The 19,273-nt window shown below is 35.0% G+C and overlaps 1 protein-coding gene across 2 annotated transcripts in view; it reads left to right on the top strand.

Moving 5' to 3' along the window:
* The window catches only part of LOC136031298 (uncharacterized), a gene marked incomplete in the record, with an annotated part of 72,725 nt that overhangs the window by 51,510 nt on the left and 1,942 nt on the right, over positions 1–19,273 (top strand). For both annotated transcript variants that reach the window (XM_065710748.1, XM_065710749.1), the window contains 4 exon segments: positions 2,427–2,574; positions 9,749–9,850; positions 13,053–13,149; positions 18,818–18,933. In XM_065710748.1, the coding sequence (XP_065566820.1) occupies positions 2,427–2,574; positions 9,749–9,850; positions 13,053–13,149; positions 18,818–18,933 (463 nt within the window).

The raw sequence follows: 19,273 nt of genomic DNA, 5'->3' as shown, positions 1-19,273 counted from the left end.
AAATCCCAACCGGATCCGGTAATATTGAGGGGAGTTGGGGGGGGGGGCCTAAAATTTTTGAAAACGCTTAGAGTGGAGGGATCGGGATGAAACTTGGGAAAAGTAATCATAAGTCCTAGATGCGTGATTGACATAACCGGAACGAATCCGCCCTCTTTGGGTGAATTGGGGGGAAGGGTTGATTCTGAAAAATTTGAAAAAATAAGGTATTTTTAACTTACGAAGGAGTGATCGGATCTTAATGGAATTCATATTTAAAAGTACCTCGTAACTCAGATCCCTTATTTTAAATCCCGACGGATCGAGTGTCAAACCGGAAATCTTGGAAAACGCTTAAAGCGGAGAGATCAGGATGAAGCTTGGTGGGAAGAATTAGCACAAGTCCAAGATACGTGACTGACATAATCGGACCGGATCCGCCCTCTTTGGTGGAGTTGGGGGGGGGGGCTAATTCGTAAAAATTAGGAGGTATTTGTAAGTTACGAACGAGTGATCAGATCTTAATGAAATTTGATATTCAGAAGGATCTTGTGATAAAGGGGTCTCATTTTAAATCCCGACCAGATCCGGTGACATTGGAGGGAGTTTGAGGGGATCTGAAATTCTTGGAAAATGTGAAAATTGAGGTATCTCACAAATGGGTGATCGGATCTTTTAAAAAGTAGAGTTTTTAACACTACTATTTTAAAAAGTATAGTTAAGAGAAAGAGTCAAACCTTAGCGTAAAGAGCGGGGCTTTGATGAGGAAGCAGCCCCTTTCATGTACGAAGTAATTTCTGTTCGTTTTAAGTTTTAATGCCGCTCCTTACTTTCCGTTAAAAAAAACTTGTTTTTTTATATTTAATATTGAACAGAAGCAATGCGAAATAAATTGAATGAGGATATTGAAGGTCATATTGTAGAAGATGTTAGAAGAACGAAGAAACATGGTTGGCAACAGTCAAAACTGATGTTCTCTTGTTATGCGAAGTGGTAGAGGAGTAACGCAACTTGATCCAAAATCTGTTTGAGTTTTTTTTAGATTTATAATAGTTCCCGTAAGTGAAAATGGCAACACAGACTCTAAATTTGAAAAACTTAGTCTTTTTTTTGCTTTGTCCGCTAGGCAGGACTCACTCAGGACTCAATATTTTATGACTTTTCTAGACTGTTAATCATTTTATGTCTTATGTCAGGTGTCAATAATTCAGGTGTTTTGTCAAAAAGAAGAGAAAAAACTATCAAGGGAGCATGAATTTTGGGTCACAAAGGGGTCACAATGCGTGACCTGTAAATCTTGTCATCTAAAACATTGACTTCTTTATTTTCAGAATGGAGACTGTTAAAACTTTGATCCCCGTAAAAGCAAGTCAGAGAAACAAGGCAAAACACATTGAAAATATCTCTATGGACTTATTGTCTACTTGGAGAATCTTGTTCTAGTGTGCCAAACCACAAATAACTCAGAGATAATGGAAGGAGAATATTTTCATAATTTAACTCAACTCTCTCATCGCAAAATTTTTAATATAACTTTCGTAGGAACGTTTATGTAAATTACAGCAAACCCTGAAAAATCAGGTGCATTTAGCGTCTTTTGATTTACTTGGGTACGCGTCTCGTTTCCAGAGTGTAGTCATTGGAAGCTCTCGGAATCTTGGCAAACTGAACAATACGTATGAGTTCTCTAGAAATATGACTAACCAGGAACAGATACAATTGGCTTATTTCTGTTGAAGTGGGAATCATGGGCGTCAATTAGGGCGGGTGGACTTGGGGATAAATTTATACCCTGTCTAATTTTTTTCTCCTTTCCTCCTAGATTTTGAAAAACTCATTCTTTTGGCATTTTGTTCAAAAATACCTTTTGTTTATTTATATTGAAGAAAAAGCGACCACTATGGTCATGGACGACTATCCATATAATATATAATGTATATAAAATATATAATATATAATAAAATATATAACTATATATAAAATATATAAAAAAATATATAATATATAAATAAAATATATATAAATATATATAATTATATATATAATATATATAAATATTATATATAAATATAATAAATATATAATATATAATAATAAAATACGTATATATAAATATATAAATAAGCGTATAGATAAATAGAACCATATAATAAAATCTAGCAAATTAGTTTTGATGCAACTGTTCATAACAGTATGCCTCTATAACGAGGCCATTCTTTAAATATATTCTATTATTTATTTATATATTTGCCTTAAAATCGAGGAATATGTAAAATACATTAATTAAATTGCAAAAGAAAAACGAAATACTTCAACAAACGAAACAAAGCAACGTCCTTTAGCTAGATGGACTGAAACAGCTATAGCTCTACTGGGTGGCAAATCAATACCTCCCCCTCTATCCCCCCTCCTAAAAATATCAGTAACACTTAATATTTGAATTGCAGAACAACAGAAGAGCGTGATGAATGGACAAGACTTTTAAAAGAAACCTCAAGCCTGGCCCGATCAAAGCATGTTGAAATCGCTGCTTTAAGAAGAACTGCCGCCAAAGATCTCCTATTTGAACAGGATACATTGCAACTAGGAAAATTTGTAAGTGATCACATTCTGTGCCATCATCTCTTTTCCAAAATTCAATACCATTATTTAAGTTTTCATGAATTTGATATAGGTACTTCTCATCATGCCTATAAAAACGGGAAGGTGGTCTTCAATGGACTCTGCCCACAGGCAAAAAGGGTATCTGGGTGGCTTTTGGCTAGGTGCGATGACGTTAATGCGTGCTAGAAGTCTGAGAGACTGAGGATAAATGAGCACAATCACCAAAGTGATTGGTGCCATAAAAATATTTCAGTTGGACTTCTGTATTACATACATTTTGTCGGTGGTTCTGCCCAAAAATGTCATCTATCTCACGCGGAAAGTCTCTGAAAATTTAGTTAAAACACTTATAATCTATAAAATTATTTAAGAAGTCAAACAGGAATGCATGCAACAGCGTTATTGTACTTAATTTCCACCCAGATTAAAATGTCAAAAGATTTTATTTCCGAATATTTTCGAGGTTCTTGAATTTTCTTTTTTTTTCAATTCAATAAAATCTTGATTTCCTTTTAGTTTTTCGGAAAAAGTATAGGCGTTCTGTTATCTTGTACCGCCGAGATGAACTGCAAGTGTGGTTGAATCTTCTGATCCTTTTCAGCTCGGAAGGAACACCGAAGAAACTATTTCAACCTTTTCAGAACCTCAACCTCCTTTCCTTAATAACCAGAATACTCTTGTTTAGAAGATGAAATATTAGTAAAATATTAAGTTTTCCCCAAAGTTCCTCAAATACAATGGAATTAAAGTGGCAAACTTCTTTCGTTCGTCCCTTTGGAGCATAATTACTAATTCTTACTCACCCCTCTCGTAAACATAGAATCAAACTGTGTACGTTACTTCTTTTTATTAAAGCCAGTGATTCATTTTACCAATTGAAAAAGAGTTTGCACGTGAAGCAAGTGCGTAATTAAAATCTAGATAAGTAATTTATCTATTAATTAATTAATCATCACTAATATTAATTAATCATGTAATCTATTACGTGAAGCATGTGTATAATTAAAATCTAGCAAGCTAGTCTTGATGCAACTCTTCATAACATTATATGTCCATGTCGGGGCACATTCTTTAAATATATTCTATTAGAAGCACATCCTTTAGTTTGATGGACTGAGACAGCTACTGGCTGGCAAATCAAACACACCCCTCCCCCGCTAAATTTTTTAGTAACACTTAATAGTCTCATTTCAGAACAACGGAAAAGCGTGATGAATGCATTGAATCGAATTTAAGTGACAAACTTCTTCTCTTCGTCCCTTGGGGCGCCAACTCTTCTTCTAAATATGAAATCATAGTTTGTGAATCAACCCTTTTTTATTACAACATATTATATTTTTTTTATCAATTGATACAATTTGCAGACTAGAGTAATGTTACTAGACGTCGATAGGTAGCCAACTTCCAAAAATCGTATAGATGTAGTGCACGCCACCCGTGGCGGAAATGCCATGTGTATTGCGAAGAGCCATAGTGGGGTGTACGTGTGCCTATACGTGGCGTAAAATGGACTACTTGTGGCAGAGAAATGCTCCAAGATATATACTAGGTGTGGAGAGTGGACAATCCATTGGTAGGAATTAGCTCCCTTCATTTTATTGCTATGTATATAGGAATAAAATTCTCTCAGTTCCTATAAATCAGGGCTGGAAAATTTTCCTTTTGGCAGGCGGCTCATTTTCTCACCCTATCTTTCTTATTAAGTTCTACTGGTGACACCTGGAACAACAAGGAAATAGAATGAGTAAAACTGGGTCATTAATCAGTATGACACACTTCTTTGAGATCCTCTGTCAAATGGAGCTGTCTATTTCGAAATTGATATTGCAGGAAGAGGTAATGATAGAAATCCAACACTGTGCTCAATTAAGTATGAATTACCTTTTCGCGTCAGTCTCTGTCGTGATACGAGCCCTTAATGTTTTAATATTGTTTCCTATCCCCTAGCTTTTAATTGGCATTTATTTTTATGTAGTTTTTCTTTACTTATTCCTTTTCGCTGATGAAAGGGCGTTTCATATGTATGCTAAATATCCATAATGTTATAGCTTATATGTCATTGTCTTAGTAAAAAAATTCTTTTTTTTATCCAAGTATGATATTGGTTCTAGACTATTATTGGGGAGCGTACCCCCCAATAATGTTGGGGATTGGGATAATGAAAAAAGGGGAGAGTCTGATATGCCCACCGAAACATTTTTTTTTAATTATTATTTTTCTGGCTTTTCTACTTTTTGCTGAATTTGTATCCCCCTCCCCTTTTGTCCGGAAGCAATTCCTTCTTACGCACTTGAGGAACGAAGCTTATGAACGTTTTTATGCTTTGAATATGGCTTGTAAGTAGGGGTTAGGTATAATATATTTCTTAGTTCGTTTTGTCTTTAATTCAGGATACTGAGGGGAACCCCCAGGTTACCATGAATAAGTAAGATTTAATCTATGTGAATTCCATCATTGCTGCTAAGTGTAATTGTTTAGCACACATGAAATTGACTCATCTGAAGTTTACCCCCATATTCATTAACTGTAATTGGTCCTAAAATTCAATCCAATCAATCGGTCCTATATTGCTTTTGAACCGAATCGTTGGGCATTCACCTAATCGCTCTATTTGTGACTCCTTAATATTTCCTGCATAATATATTCATCAAAATTTACTAACTACTTGTGTTTTATTGAATTTTTTTTTTTTTGTGGGACACTTAACTAATGCTTCATCTTCACCACAACTTACCTTTCTTGTCAAAAACATTAAGGACTGTTTTTAGTGAGATAGAATGACCCTTGCCCCTGTCACTCTTTTTTCGCTCTTGGATCTGAAGAACGAAAAGACCATGGATGACATGCGACATTCTCTACTAGCCCCCCACTGCCAAAAAAAAGTGACTGAAAAATCTGAACTGGTTTCAATATTTATATTCACTGTTCTTTCGGAGGAGGGCAGAGCTGCTAAATATGTTAAATTTAGTCCATTTTTCTGGTGAATTTCTCCTTTTCAGTCGATATTTTGTGATTCGTTAAGCATTGTGGGGTGCATGATGTTCATTCTTCTCCCAAACAGCGTTCTTGCTATGGGACTGCTTTATTAGTTTTTATAGATAGATAGAGAAGTGTATTTTAAAGCCAAATATACAGCCATGAACACAGTACAAGCAACACAAACGAAAGACACAAATAACATAAACTTCGATCAGCGATCATCATAAAACGCTTAAATGAAACACTGCACTAACCTAATACTAGTACTTAACACTTGAAAAAAAGGTCCTTGAAAAGAACGCTTACCACTCGAAAAAACACATAAATAAATAAATAAAACTTTACATTTACTTTATACTGAGATTTATTTATTATTATTTTTTTATTTAAAAAATTTCCAGATACCTTACAAATAAACTGAGGCGACGTACTATTTGAAACACCTGGAAGTATCAACTTGTTATTTCTAAATATCCCTTGCCTTATCGTAGAGAGCCCAAGACACCGGCTTAAGCAATGCACTAAATAATCCTCTTTAACTCTGCAAAGTGGGCAAGTACATCTGTCTCATTGGAACATCTTTCTTTAGAATATTTTATAAATCTTGCACTAATTGGCAGGCAGTTAGCCCTGAGCTGTATCCACAGCGTCAAATATCTAGCTGGTAAACTCAGCTTAAAGTAGAACTCCTGCCCGTAAATCACCTTAACATCCTTATGAAACTTTAATGCTTCTGATTTTTTTTTATCTCCTCACTCCATTTATGAATCATTTGATTCTCTAGTGCTGTCTTAATCTCATTCTCCCAATTTGCATTTATATCCGTTGGTCCTCTACCTTCATTCCAAACAAAGGAAAACTGTTTTGTCTAAAGTGTCTTTTATTTTTATTTTTTTATTAATTATTTTATTTATTTTTTAAATTTATTTAAATATTTAATTTAAATGAAATATTTTTATTAAAATTGTTATAAATTGTTATATTTTTTTCTTATATTTGTGTTTTTTTTGTGTTCTTTGTGTTATTTGTAGTTCTTTGTTTTTCTCCTTGTACTCCACTTTTTCCCTTTTGTAAGTGGGTAAGAAATAAATTATTATTATTATCATTATTATTAATGGCAATGATCTTTTTTCTCTGCGATAGTAAATTGTCTTAAGCTGCCTTAAGCAACCTGTCACTCGGTTACTGGACGACTTCCAACCAAAATCTAATCATTGAGAGTAGTCTGTAATTTATAAGTGGCCAAATACCTAGGTCGCCATTTGGTGACATGGGAATGAGTTGTTCTATGCAGCCCAAACAATCTCTTAAAGTACCCCCCCAAATCTCTGCTCCGTAATGTAGAATGGACATTATTCTCGATAAAAAGACCCTTTTATGCAACGACAGATTTTTTATTCCCATTAGGTTATTCCGGAAAATTGTAAACATTGCTGCTCTTCCCGGTTTAATGTTTCCTTTATATGAGAATTTCATCTTCCATTACTTTGAAAAATATATCCAAGATACTTGATTTTATCCACAACTTGTATTTCCTCTCCCTTAAACCACAATTTAATTTAACATTTATCATTCCTCTTGTTAAATATAACCACTTTTGATTTCTGAACATTTACCTGCAGGCACTTCATCTTTAGATAATCATCTGTTAAATCCAGGAGCTTCTGTAAATTGTGTGCCGAATTCGCCACTAGAGCAATGTCATCCGCAAACAACAACACTGAGAAGTTTTTATTACCTAATCTCACTGTTGGAGTCCATTTTTTTTGCTAAAAATTCGACAATGTCATTAATAAAAAGACCAATAAGTGGAGGTGACCAGCTGCTTCTTTGCTCTACTCCTTTCTTAACTTTAAAAGGCCTCGAAATACCCGACCCACGTACTCTTACTATTGCACTACTTTCAGAATACATATTTACAACCAAACGAATGAAACAAGAAGGTAGCTACATATCGTTTGGGCTTTTTTTTAAGCAGAACTCTATTGACATTATCAAACGCTTTTTTTTAAGTCCAAAAATGCAACATATAAATTATACTTTCCTGATCCATACTTTTCAATTAATCCACTTAAAATAAACACTCTATCCGTAGTACTATAACTTTTTCTAAAACATCCCTGTTCTTCTTTCATAACTCCAATACCCTCTAGCCAATCATTTAACCGGGTATCGAAAATTTTCTCTAAGATTTTGCTAAGTTTAGGAGGTAAGGCTATCAACCTATAACTCTCATGATCCCTGGCACTCTCCTTTTTAAATATAGTTTCCATTATCGATGTCCTCCATGTAGAAGGCCATACTCCATCACTAATAATTTTATTAAATATGTAAACTAACACAGGTAATATTACATTAAGTGACCTCATTATCAAAATTGCTGGTATTCCATCTGTTCCTGCTCCAGACCTTCCTTTCATATTCCTGACAACTTTCCTAATTTCTTCTGACGAAACTTCTCTCACCAAATCATAATCCTTTTCTCTCATAGGGAACAACACAAAATCGCTCCAGTTTTCCTTACTTAATTCTAAACATTCCCCTTCTATACTCTCTAAATAACTTGACCAAGTATCGGCTGCTGAGATATCTGATAGAGCCTTTCTTTTATTATCATTTGATTTCATTTTTGACCGGAAATCTTTTGTATTACCTATATTAAAAGCTTGCTCAAGCTCCTTCTGTTCTTCTCTAAGCTTCTGATACTTTTTTTCTTTTTATCAACCATTTATATTTTCTTCTTTTTTCTTTAAATCTCAACAATGATTCATGATTTTCCTCAGATGAAGAGTAATTTTTAACTGCCTCTAGTAAATCTTCTAAATAACTTTTAATAACTTTACACTAAGAAATTTACATTTATTTTCTTATTTAACCTTTCAGACTTTTAAGCACAATTAAATATAACTGAACCCAATTCACTCAGAGTCTTATCAACATCCATTCATGATTTGTACATAATTTCAAGCCTTTCAATTGCCTCGGGCCTTAAAAGTTCATTTCCCAACAACTCCAGCTCCTCACCACTCCACTCGGTCTTTAAAGGCTTCTTATAATAAATATTTTTTTTTTCAAATCATCATTACTCTTCTTCACTACATTTGTTTTTCCTACTATTCCCGTTATAAGGATAACCTTCACTGGAAAATGATCTGACCCTATGATGCTTAGAACCTCAACGCACATGGTGTATTTACCAAGCTCGAGCCCAACCAATATATTGTCTTTCAATTAATTTCGATATTGCTTAGATCTTTATTTTGACTGAAACGACAGCCTAAACTAGAAGTTGTATGCATATAACTAATTAGTTCTGGATCATTTAAGTTTCGGCTTTTTTCACAGAAAACAACATTTATTTATGATTCTCATTTTTTTTTATTCAACACCGTAATTTTTCAAGTCTTTGACATACAGATGTTTGCTATCTGGATCTTACTGTAGTTTGTGCTAATATTTGAAGAGAGAGCGTTGTTTATTTGGCTTGGAATTGATTACTGGTATTGAACCACTTACATTAAAGTCTGTAGGGAAAGTTCGTTTATTTATTATATGCTCTGCTTTGTTTCTTTATTAATGTCAGCTTTTAGCAGGGGGTCACTTTTCCTATCTTGAAAAATACTTAATCAAATTTCTTTAATGCCTATCAAATGTATTGCAGCTCGAACATTTGCTCTTGAAAAGCGATGTGGAAGAACACAGTAAAGCACGGGTGCATACATCCAACATTCTAGGGGGTTAGCATCAGAAAAAATTCAGATTCTGAAGCTTAAGAAATGCATTTTGTGTTTAATTCTAACTGGAAATTTCAGGAGTGAATATGATATTCGTCAAAACTGTGTTTATATTCCTCTGGAGGCTATGGAATTTTTCTTTAGACTCATATTTTCCCCATCCTTAAATCTCAAGATTTCTCAAATTGCCCCATCATTCCCGTTATTTATATGAATCGCCCGTTCATATCTATGTTTTCAGTGCCCTCCCCCTCCCAAACTGCTAAGCCTCCTTCATTGCCTTAAAGTAAGCGCATGCAAAACCTGCCGTCCATATTTGCCCGTATTGTCATTTAGATACTATCCTGTCAAGGAATAAACTAAATTTAAAGCTTTGTTGAACGAAAAAATTGACTGGCCTTTTAAGTTTTTTTTTGTATATTTGGGATGCAGTGTAAATTTATCATTTTCAGGCCCCAGTTTGGGTTCCAGATAGCCGAGTGACCATGTGTCAATTATGCTGTTCATCTTTTTCAGTCACTTTTCGAAGACATCACTGTAGAGCCTGTGGAAAGGTAAGCAATCATTGAAAGGGGGTTTCTTTTTTTGTTCCTTTTGCCAACAATTTTGAATACTTAAAAATGATGAAATACGATGAAAATAATGCATACACAAATAAGAGCTTTTTCCCGTATAACCAAAGGATATTGTATGTTAGCGATCTTTAGTCTTATAACATGAAAAGTGTTTTCGTTACAGTGGTAAAATTGTCGGTTTTGTGAAAGTTAGAAGGTGATTACGAAAATTTGACCCTAGAAAGCAGAAAGAAAAAATAATGAACAACCTAAAAAGAGTCGTGTAGTTATAATAGTAGAAGAAGAGATGAAAAAAGTTGAAGACCTTCCTCCTTTATTGATACCATGGCCTGGAATGAGGGCAACCCTTCTTAAATGATTGGATTGTATCAGGAAATGGCAACAAACTATCCATAGAATAGCCGAGGACCAGCGTTGCTAAGTCACGAAAATGTAGGGGGTTCTTTTCAAGATTTTTTTTTCGATCTTTTTATGGAGATATGAAAAAGGTACTTTTCGAAATCTAGGGAGGAGGCTCTTCAATATAAAAATGAAAAGACAAAACTAAATTTTTTTTTCAAAATCTAAGCCCCTGCTGAGGATGGGCCATATCCTTATTAATGACGCATGTCAAATTTCAAATTTGCCGAATTACCTGATTTCCTTTTTACACAAATATGATCGATTTTTCTGGTGGCTCCCTTCTTCCCTTCTGCAAACTAAGGCACAATTCCTTGCCTCAATCAATATTGTGGGAGCCTAAAAGTAATTATATGAGTTCACACGACTCTCATTGCTGAATTGGGCTTACTTTAAGACAGGTTTTACTCTACACTAGACACAATGAGAGCCATGCATCAGTTAGAAACGATGTAAAATAGACATTCTTCAGGAGGAAGGATAGACATTTATCATGCTTAGTAAGAGTAGTTTGAGCTTCCTAAGACATTTTTCCTTTACTTGAATCTCTTGTTTTTTACACTTTCCTCGTAATTTCCTAAGGTTTTGTATAAGTGTTTATATTTTCAAAAAGTTTGATTTGTATTTTTCGCATACCCTTTTCCCCTTGTAAAAAAATCTTGCACCTCAACATAAATGCGTGTGTACGTGCTAGCTTTATACGATGCTCACCAATATGATTAAAACTGTTTTTACAACTATGAAGTGGCTGTTTTGTCTTTCAGAGTTATTCGTTTTTGCTTTTCCTGGCGGTTATTTTTTCACATATCCTAAATCGGCGATTTTTTATAACCTGCTGTTCAATGTGAAAAGACTTGACTTACTTGGCTTAAGTCCCATCCGGCCTTGGTGGTCGTCTCGGGGCCTCTCTCCTCACGAGCGAATGTATTTGTCTATACTGCTCTCTGTTTTGTGCCATTCTGAAAAGACCAGAGTGGTTGCAGTCGGAGAAGTTCTCCTTCAAGCACTTCGGAGGGCGACCGCGAGGGCGAGAACCGTGAATGCGATCTTCAAGGCAATTTTCGGTAGTTTGTCGTTGTACATGCGCTTGACGTGGCCAAGCAACTTGAATTGTTGTACACGGACCCTGTTCAGGATGGTAGTGTTATACTGCAGTCTCTTGAGTTGGTCGGAGTTTGAGACTCGATCTACGTATGTTACGCAAGTGATTCGACGCATCAGCTTTGTCTCAAAGCAGCTTTGTGAGTCGCTTAGAGTCATCTACTCTGACTATCCACGTTTCACAACCGTGCATAGCTATAGTAATGATGATGGAGCAAAATAGTTTAAATTTTAGCTTCACGGAGATTCGATTTTGCTTCCATATTGCCATCAGAGCTCTGAAGCCGGTGCTACCCAGAGCGAGGCGTCTTTTGATGTCCACTGAGTTATTGTTGCTCGTAATCTGGCTCTCCAGATATGTGAAGCTGTCTACCATTCTGTTTCCACTCCATTAAGCTTTGTTTTTGGTCGGGATTGGTTAGTGAACCTTGACACGAGTATGGCTTTCGTTTTATCCTCGTTGATTTTCATTCTGAAGGTTCTTGTAACCATTTCCAGGTTATCTGCTTTGGTTTGGAGTTCATCTACGGATCTAGTGCCCCATTGGTTACTTCAACATGCGAGATTAAACAATGGAGGAAGAGATTAAACATGTGTCTTGAGAGGATGCATCCTTGCAAAACACCAACAAAAGCTTAGAATTCTTCGGTCGTTCCCTCAACTGTATGTACTTGGCTTCTGAACCGCTCATACATGTTACGAATGAGTGATACGATATTTGACGGGATGCCGTAATGCAGTAATAAATGCCAAAGACCGTCTCTCCAAATAAAGTCGAAAGCTAGTTTGAAGTCAATGAAGAGTTGATAGAGGTCCTGACCGTATTCAAGGTATTTTTCCATTGCTTGACGGATGACAAAAATCTGGTCTATCGTTGATTGCTTTGCTCGGAAACCCACCTGACACTCAGGGATGATGTGACTGGTTAATGCTTTTATTCTGTCCAGTAGTATCCTGGTCAACACTTTGGCAGGTTGGTTTGTCAGGCTGATTGGACGGTAATTGCCACATTCGGCTTTGGATCCTTTCGTATGCAGAGGAACTATGGTAGCGGAACATCACGTTTTCGGGAAATGTTCTTTGTGCCAGGTAGCTGTGGCAAATCTGTGGTAGAGGTCTGTTACAACTTCTGAGTCGACTTTCATGAGTTCTGCTTGCAATCCATCTGGTCCAGGCGATTTATTTGATTTGAGTAACTTCAAGTGACTTTTTTGAGTGGCTTTTTTTTATTGACGAATAAAAAAGACAAATAAAAAGAAAAAAAACAACAAAAAACAATACAAAAAAAACAATAACAAAGTAAATGTTGAGAACAAGACCGGGTCTACGGGCAGTAGGAAGAAAGAGGAGAATAATTGCACAAATGTCGCGCTTGTATTAAACAGCGCGGCGAAGAAAGAGTTTAAAACAAGACTACATTAAAAATATGGAAAATTTAAAATCAAAGAAGAATAAAACAAGAGTGATCAAACTAAATATATACAGTTGCTACTCTGTGACAACTTACATAAACTGATAATCTGGCTTTGGAATCAATCAAGATGCATACGTTAGGTTATAATTTACGCCGAACAATTTCGCCGACTCTGACCTAATTCTGTTGTGCTATTCCTGACATCATTCAAGTTTTGTTGTTGTTTGTTCCCTGGTTATGTTGTGCTTTTAACTCTTCTGTTTTTAGGTAGTCTGCACAAGCTGTTCAGGTAACCAGGCAGGCTTGGAATATCTCAAATACAAAAAAGGGCGTGTCTGTGATGACTGCTATCTTATCTTATCAGGTAATTATACCATAAAAAATAAAGTTCGTGGAAATTGTGTAGGATTATAAAATTTTATATCAGTCTGTATCAGTACATCATTATAAAAATAATAATAATAATAATTTTTATTACCCACAAACATACAAAAGTATAAACAGTGGAGTTCAGAGAAAAATGTTTTATTAGTATATGATAACACCATAATATTATATTATTCAAATAAAATTATAAAATTACATCTTGTAATCGTTACATGCTTTATAATAAGATTATAATATTATGTATTAACATATCTCATGAAAGGTTTCCTTATGCAAGTTAAAGAAATAACCTGCATGGACAAATATACGTGTTGGTGTGAAGATAAAAATAGCAAATAAGCCTCATGGAAAGAAAGAAAAGGGTAAAAAGAACAACAGAAAAGCTTTTCATAAATATGAAACATAGTAAATGAAAAAAAAGTAAACAAAATATTAAAAGAAAATATGAAAAATATGAGGTTTAAAAGAGAAAAAAAAATTAGCAGAAAAACCTTAGATAGGTATAAGAATGTAGTAAATACAGCTCAAAAGAAGACAAAGTAACAGTAGAAACCCATACATAGGTTAAGAACATGTATACAAATCTATATATATATAAAAATAAGTTGTCTGTGTGTCGAGTGACGTCATGTTTGTGTATCGACTGACGTCATGTTTGTCGACTGACGAAATTACAGACCGGGACATCGGGACACAAATGACGACCGGGAAACCGGGACATCTATATATATATAAACTAGTTGTCTGTTTGTCTGTGTGTCGAGTGACGTCATGTTTGTGTGTCGACTGACGTCATGTTTGTGTGTCGACTGACGTCATGTTTGTCGACTGACGAAATTACAGACCCGGACATCGGGACACAAATGACGACCGGGACACCGGGACATTGGGAATATAAATGACGACCGGGACACTCAAAGAGAAAGCGACCGGGACACAAGGAATGTTCGATTAGCAATCACCATCAACAAAGCACCGGGACACAAATGACGACCGGGACACAGGGAATATAAATGACGACCAGGACATAAGTAAAAAAAAAACTAAAAAAACTAAAAAAAGGTAAAAACTACAAAAGAAACTAAAAAGAAAAACAAAACTAAAAACTAATAAAAAAACTAGAAAAGCTAAAAAACTAAAAAAAACTAAAAAAGAAAAAAAAATAAAAAAGAAAAAAAAATAAAAAAGGAAAAAAATAAAAAAAAGGAAAAAAACTGAAAAATAAAGGAAAAAAACTGAAAAATAAAGAAGAAAAACAAAACTAAAAAAATGAAAATAAAAATAAAAAAACTATAAAGGTAAAAACTACAAAAAAACTAAAAAGAAAAAAAACTAAAAAAAAAGTAAAAACCAAAAAAAAACTAAAAAGAAAAAAAGGGGAAAAACACAAAAATTTATTTCATCATATACCAATTCAAAAACGAATGTATATACAGACCGGGATACCGGGACACAAATGACGACCGGGACACAGGGAATATAAATGACGACCGGGACACAGGGACACAACTACAACGGGGATGCCGGGGGGCACAGCGGGATATATAAATGACGACGGGGACACAGGGAATGTTCGATTAGCAATCACCATCAACAAAGCTCAAGGGCAATCATTAGAATCATGAGGTATAACTAAGAAAACACTAAAAAAAAGGTAAAAAACAAAAAACTAAAAAAAAGACCAATTCAAAAACGAATGTATATACAGACCGGGACACCGGGACAAAAATGACGACCGGGACACCGGGACACAAGGAATATAAATGACGACCGGGACACTCAAAGAGAAATTACAGACTGGGACACCGGGACACAAACGACGACCGGGACACAGGGAATATAAATGACGACCGGGACACAGGGACACAACTACAACGGGGACGCTGGGGGCTCAGGGGGATATATAAATGACGACGGCGACACAGGGAATGGTCGATTAGCAATCACCATCAACAAAGCTCAAGGGCAATCATTAGAATCACAGGGACACAACTACAATGGCGCGTAACGACTTACGCGCGCGGGGGGGCTTGGGGGAGGGCCCGAAGCGCCATCCCAACAGCTAGTAGGGAATATAAATGACGACCGGGACACTCAAAGAGAAACCGACCAGGACACAAGGAATGTTGGGGTGATGAAAATACTGTGCAGAAGCCAGACAAAAAACAGGTAAGCTTTGATAGACCTAAGTCAATCATCTAGGCTCAAACTAATATAATATATTTACTTTTTATTATCATTAGTTACGCCTGTCATTACATGAGCGTTGATTAAAAGTTTATAAGTCAGTGAGACACGTTCTCTGATCGATTGATAAGAATTACCTGGATTGCGTAACCTTTTCATTTCAAGGAAGTTCTAAATTAATTCTAGGCTTCTAGAGCTGTTGAGAGCTGTTCAGATTAAGTCTTCCCTTTTGCTGTTTTCATTACCGTCATTACTTCGCTAAAAATTAATTAATTCGCTTCGCTTTCATTAAGTAAAAATTTCATTATTCCATTATAAAAATACGTTTTGTGGCTTAACAACTCCGCATGCTGAAATGCCCATAAAGCCACTAAAAATTACCCAAATATAAATATATTTTGTATCAACCAAATTTGCATCATTCCCTCTTTTGAATGGAATACTTTTCCAAAATTGTTTTTTTCTTATGTCATCCATCCCTCTTATAACTAATTAATAGTTCAATTTGTTATTAATCTGATTGATTAATCAATCAATCTCATAATTAATTAATCTTGTAGTAAGTTAATCTTATAACTAATTAATATGATTAGTTTCAATTAATTTAACTGGTATGTAAGAAATACTCTGGTGCCCCTATTGTCAGGAGACTATTCTGGCCTTATTATATCTCTGTGAGGCAATTGCTCTTTCACTACAAAAGAAGTAATTTTAAAACATTAAAATGGACAAAATGACTAAAAGGTTGTTTATTTTGTATTATCTTGCCCTATGATTACGGCTTGGTTAGGATATGAATTTATTTAAGTTTATTGATTTTGGGTCATTTGTACTAATGCCTGGCAATAGTTCAACTTATGGAAAAGAATTGAAGTGATTTCAAAGCTTTACCGCTAAAAGGAACTTAAAAGAAGCATTAAAATCCTAATAAACATGTGTTATGGAGGTTGAAAACCTGTTAATGGGTTTGAGGTATTCACAGGTCAAGTCCTGAGCAATAAATAAAATTTATTGTTTTATGTAATTTCTAATGTTCAATAAAATTCATGCAAAACATCTTATATTCAGATTATTAAGTAGTTCTGTTTCTGAAGGAACTCATTAAGGGTCAAGAAGAATAACAGATTAAGATCTAAAGATAACTTTTTAAGATCTGCAGAGAACTTGTTTAGAACCGCAGTTCTGCAGGAGAACTGAAGAATTTTCATTTGATCAATAATAAACTGCGAAGAACTAACCATTCACTTGTATAATCTAGTTCTTTTTCAGTAGCTCCTCATTGCATACAGTTTTTTAAAACTGTTAACCTTTCTATTCTGATGTTCTTCCCTTTCTTTACTGACCGAGGTTATCAGCGCTGTATTTGAGACGCACGGTCTACGCTGTATACAGCACTGCTTAAAGAAAAAAACTTTTTCGCATGCTGACTAAGGGTCTGCGTTGCACAGGTACCGCTCTCCTGATTGTATCCTGATCCTGAGTGTCTTTGGCTGGGAGTGCGATGTGTGGTTAGGGGCAAATTTTTCTTTAAAAAGAAAGAGAAAGTCGAAAATTGATGGGGGGCAGTGCTTGACATTGCTAGAGGATCTACTCAGAAAGGCCTAAAAATTATCCAGCTTGTCTATGTAAGTGAATATTTTGTATATGTAAGAAGATACCCTAAAAAGAGGCCCTAAACAAATTCTGAGAGCTAAGAGCACTACGTAAAGGTGTGTAGTTCTGATTTGTGTCGTACACAAAGTAATTTGGCTATGAATGTGAATATTGCTCGAAAAAGAAAGTATTTTTAGTTGGGTTAATTCAAGCCACTGAATGGGCGATGCCATAGAGATAGGTATTGTTCTAACCGTTTTTTTTGTTTTTTTTTGCAAAGCAATATTCCTTCGAAATGACCTGTACTTTTGACCAATCTTTGGTTCGACTTGATAACCAGAGGCAGCGCTCCCCTGAAAAACTCATTACCAACTCGAAAATCCCAAAGCGATTGCTAAGCTATGTTCTTATAGAAGATAGTAAATTTGCCTAAAATTCGGATGAGCTTTTGTTTCTTGCTCGACAGATGTCGACCAGGATTTTGTTTTTTCTCGAAATATTCGTTGGCTAGTAATTAGATAATGAAGAGCTGAATTAAAAATAAACCTCACCCACACCAATAGGGTAGGTATGGATTGCTACCGCCTGAGCCCAAAGATTGGGGACGATGTCCATCACCCATTTATTTTTGGATACAGTCTAGCTCAGTGAGGCATACTTTTGAAAATAATATATACTGGGTGGTGCCAGGCTGCCCTTCTCTTAGATTTACCGTGAAAAATATCCTTGGCTCTTATGGGATAATATAGCGATTGTAAAAGAGTCTATTAATGTAGAAAATAAGGATTTCATTTTTGTTTTTTAAGCACGTTTAGCTCATTCGTTAAGAAAATTTCTAATTAGTATCATACTTATGGAATAATGAAAGAACAGATTTGAAACCAATGAGTCTAACTGTAAGTGTACATTGTTCTTTTGGTGAAACTGATGGCTCTGGGCTTATTGCGAAATCTTGTGTTTCACAGGAAATATAAACTTAAAAGAAAGGGGAAAAATTGTGTGATTAATTTGTCGTCCCTCCATACCCTGATTCACGCATGAAAAAGTCTTATTATATAATTTTTCTAGTTTCAGTTGTTGTTGACATTCATTTTATTTTTTTGCCTAGTTTAATCGTAATCATGAAGAAAAAACAAACTTACTTTAATTAAAATCGAGTCCAAAATAACAATACCTTTTTTGAATATATTGCTAAGACTCTCAAAGTTCAATTAACCTGTTTGCAAACCTGGAAGGGTCAGTTGGCCTGCAAGGCGATTAATTAATTAAACAAACGCTGCATACGAGTTTGATAAAATAGGATGTCAAATACGATGCAAAATTAACCCAGGTTGGGATGTCTAAGAGTATAAATGACATGATTCTTAATCACTCACCCTTGTCCAGCTGCCAAACTTGATTTTGACAGTCTTTGCCGGTTGTTGGGTCTCTAATTTCAGTTAGGAGAGGATTTAAGAGGAATATACTAAGAGTGCTAGGAGGGGAACGAGTTTTCCGGAATTCGTGACCTATCAAAATCGTCTTTTCACACCAGAAATTGTTAGTATGCGAATTTTTCAGAAAAAGATTACTAAAATTATATATAATAAAATTATATATGTGCTAAAATTATTGCTCTTCTAAAGAGATAAGATATTCAGTTTCATACCGTTTTTGGCTGCTAATACTCTGTCATTACTTTATTTTTGTATTGAATCCTCTTGTTTTGAAGAGATAGACGTCCCTTTTTACAGAGAAAAGTTCCTTTTATTTGGAGATAGGAAACCATTGAATTCCATCAGTCTCGTGTTTAACGTAATTTTCCGATTTTCTAAAGTGTTTGTAAATTCTTGTTAAAATAAATTGAAAAGCTCTTTAATTTTTAGAGAGGGAGGACAGTGGAAGAGGTTCATCTAGGATATCTCAGAGCTTAGACACGGAAGAGCATAAATATCATACGCTGAAAGTGAGGAAAAAGAATTTACCACTGCGACTTACAGAGGTAATTAGAGTTTATAATACGGATGGTAAATTCGTCGTGTCATGAATTTATTTGAAGCAAATATTACTTTGTTTTTACTTTTTTTTGTCTTAAAAAAGTAAGTGATGTATTCAAATCCCGTATAGCCTGTTTTGAGTTTTAAGTTTGTTAAATTTCAATGAACTCTCATTCTTCCTCTGTTTTTTTTTTTGTGAGTAATTGGTTTAGGTAGTATGTGCTAGGATGTTTAATGTTCAATTATTTATTTCATGAACCACTCCTCCCTTTACTGGTCAAGGAATCTTTGTGGCGATTATTGATTTTATTTATTGGATCCTTTTTGTTATTTGTTTAAAATATA

Source organism: Artemia franciscana, chromosome 9 (assembly GCF_032884065.1).
Source record: "Artemia franciscana chromosome 9, ASM3288406v1, whole genome shotgun sequence".
NCBI lineage: Eukaryota > Metazoa > Arthropoda > Branchiopoda > Anostraca > Artemiidae > Artemia > Artemia franciscana.
Note: the sequence above shows the minus strand (reverse complement) of the source record. Positions and strands in the feature narration are given on the sequence as shown.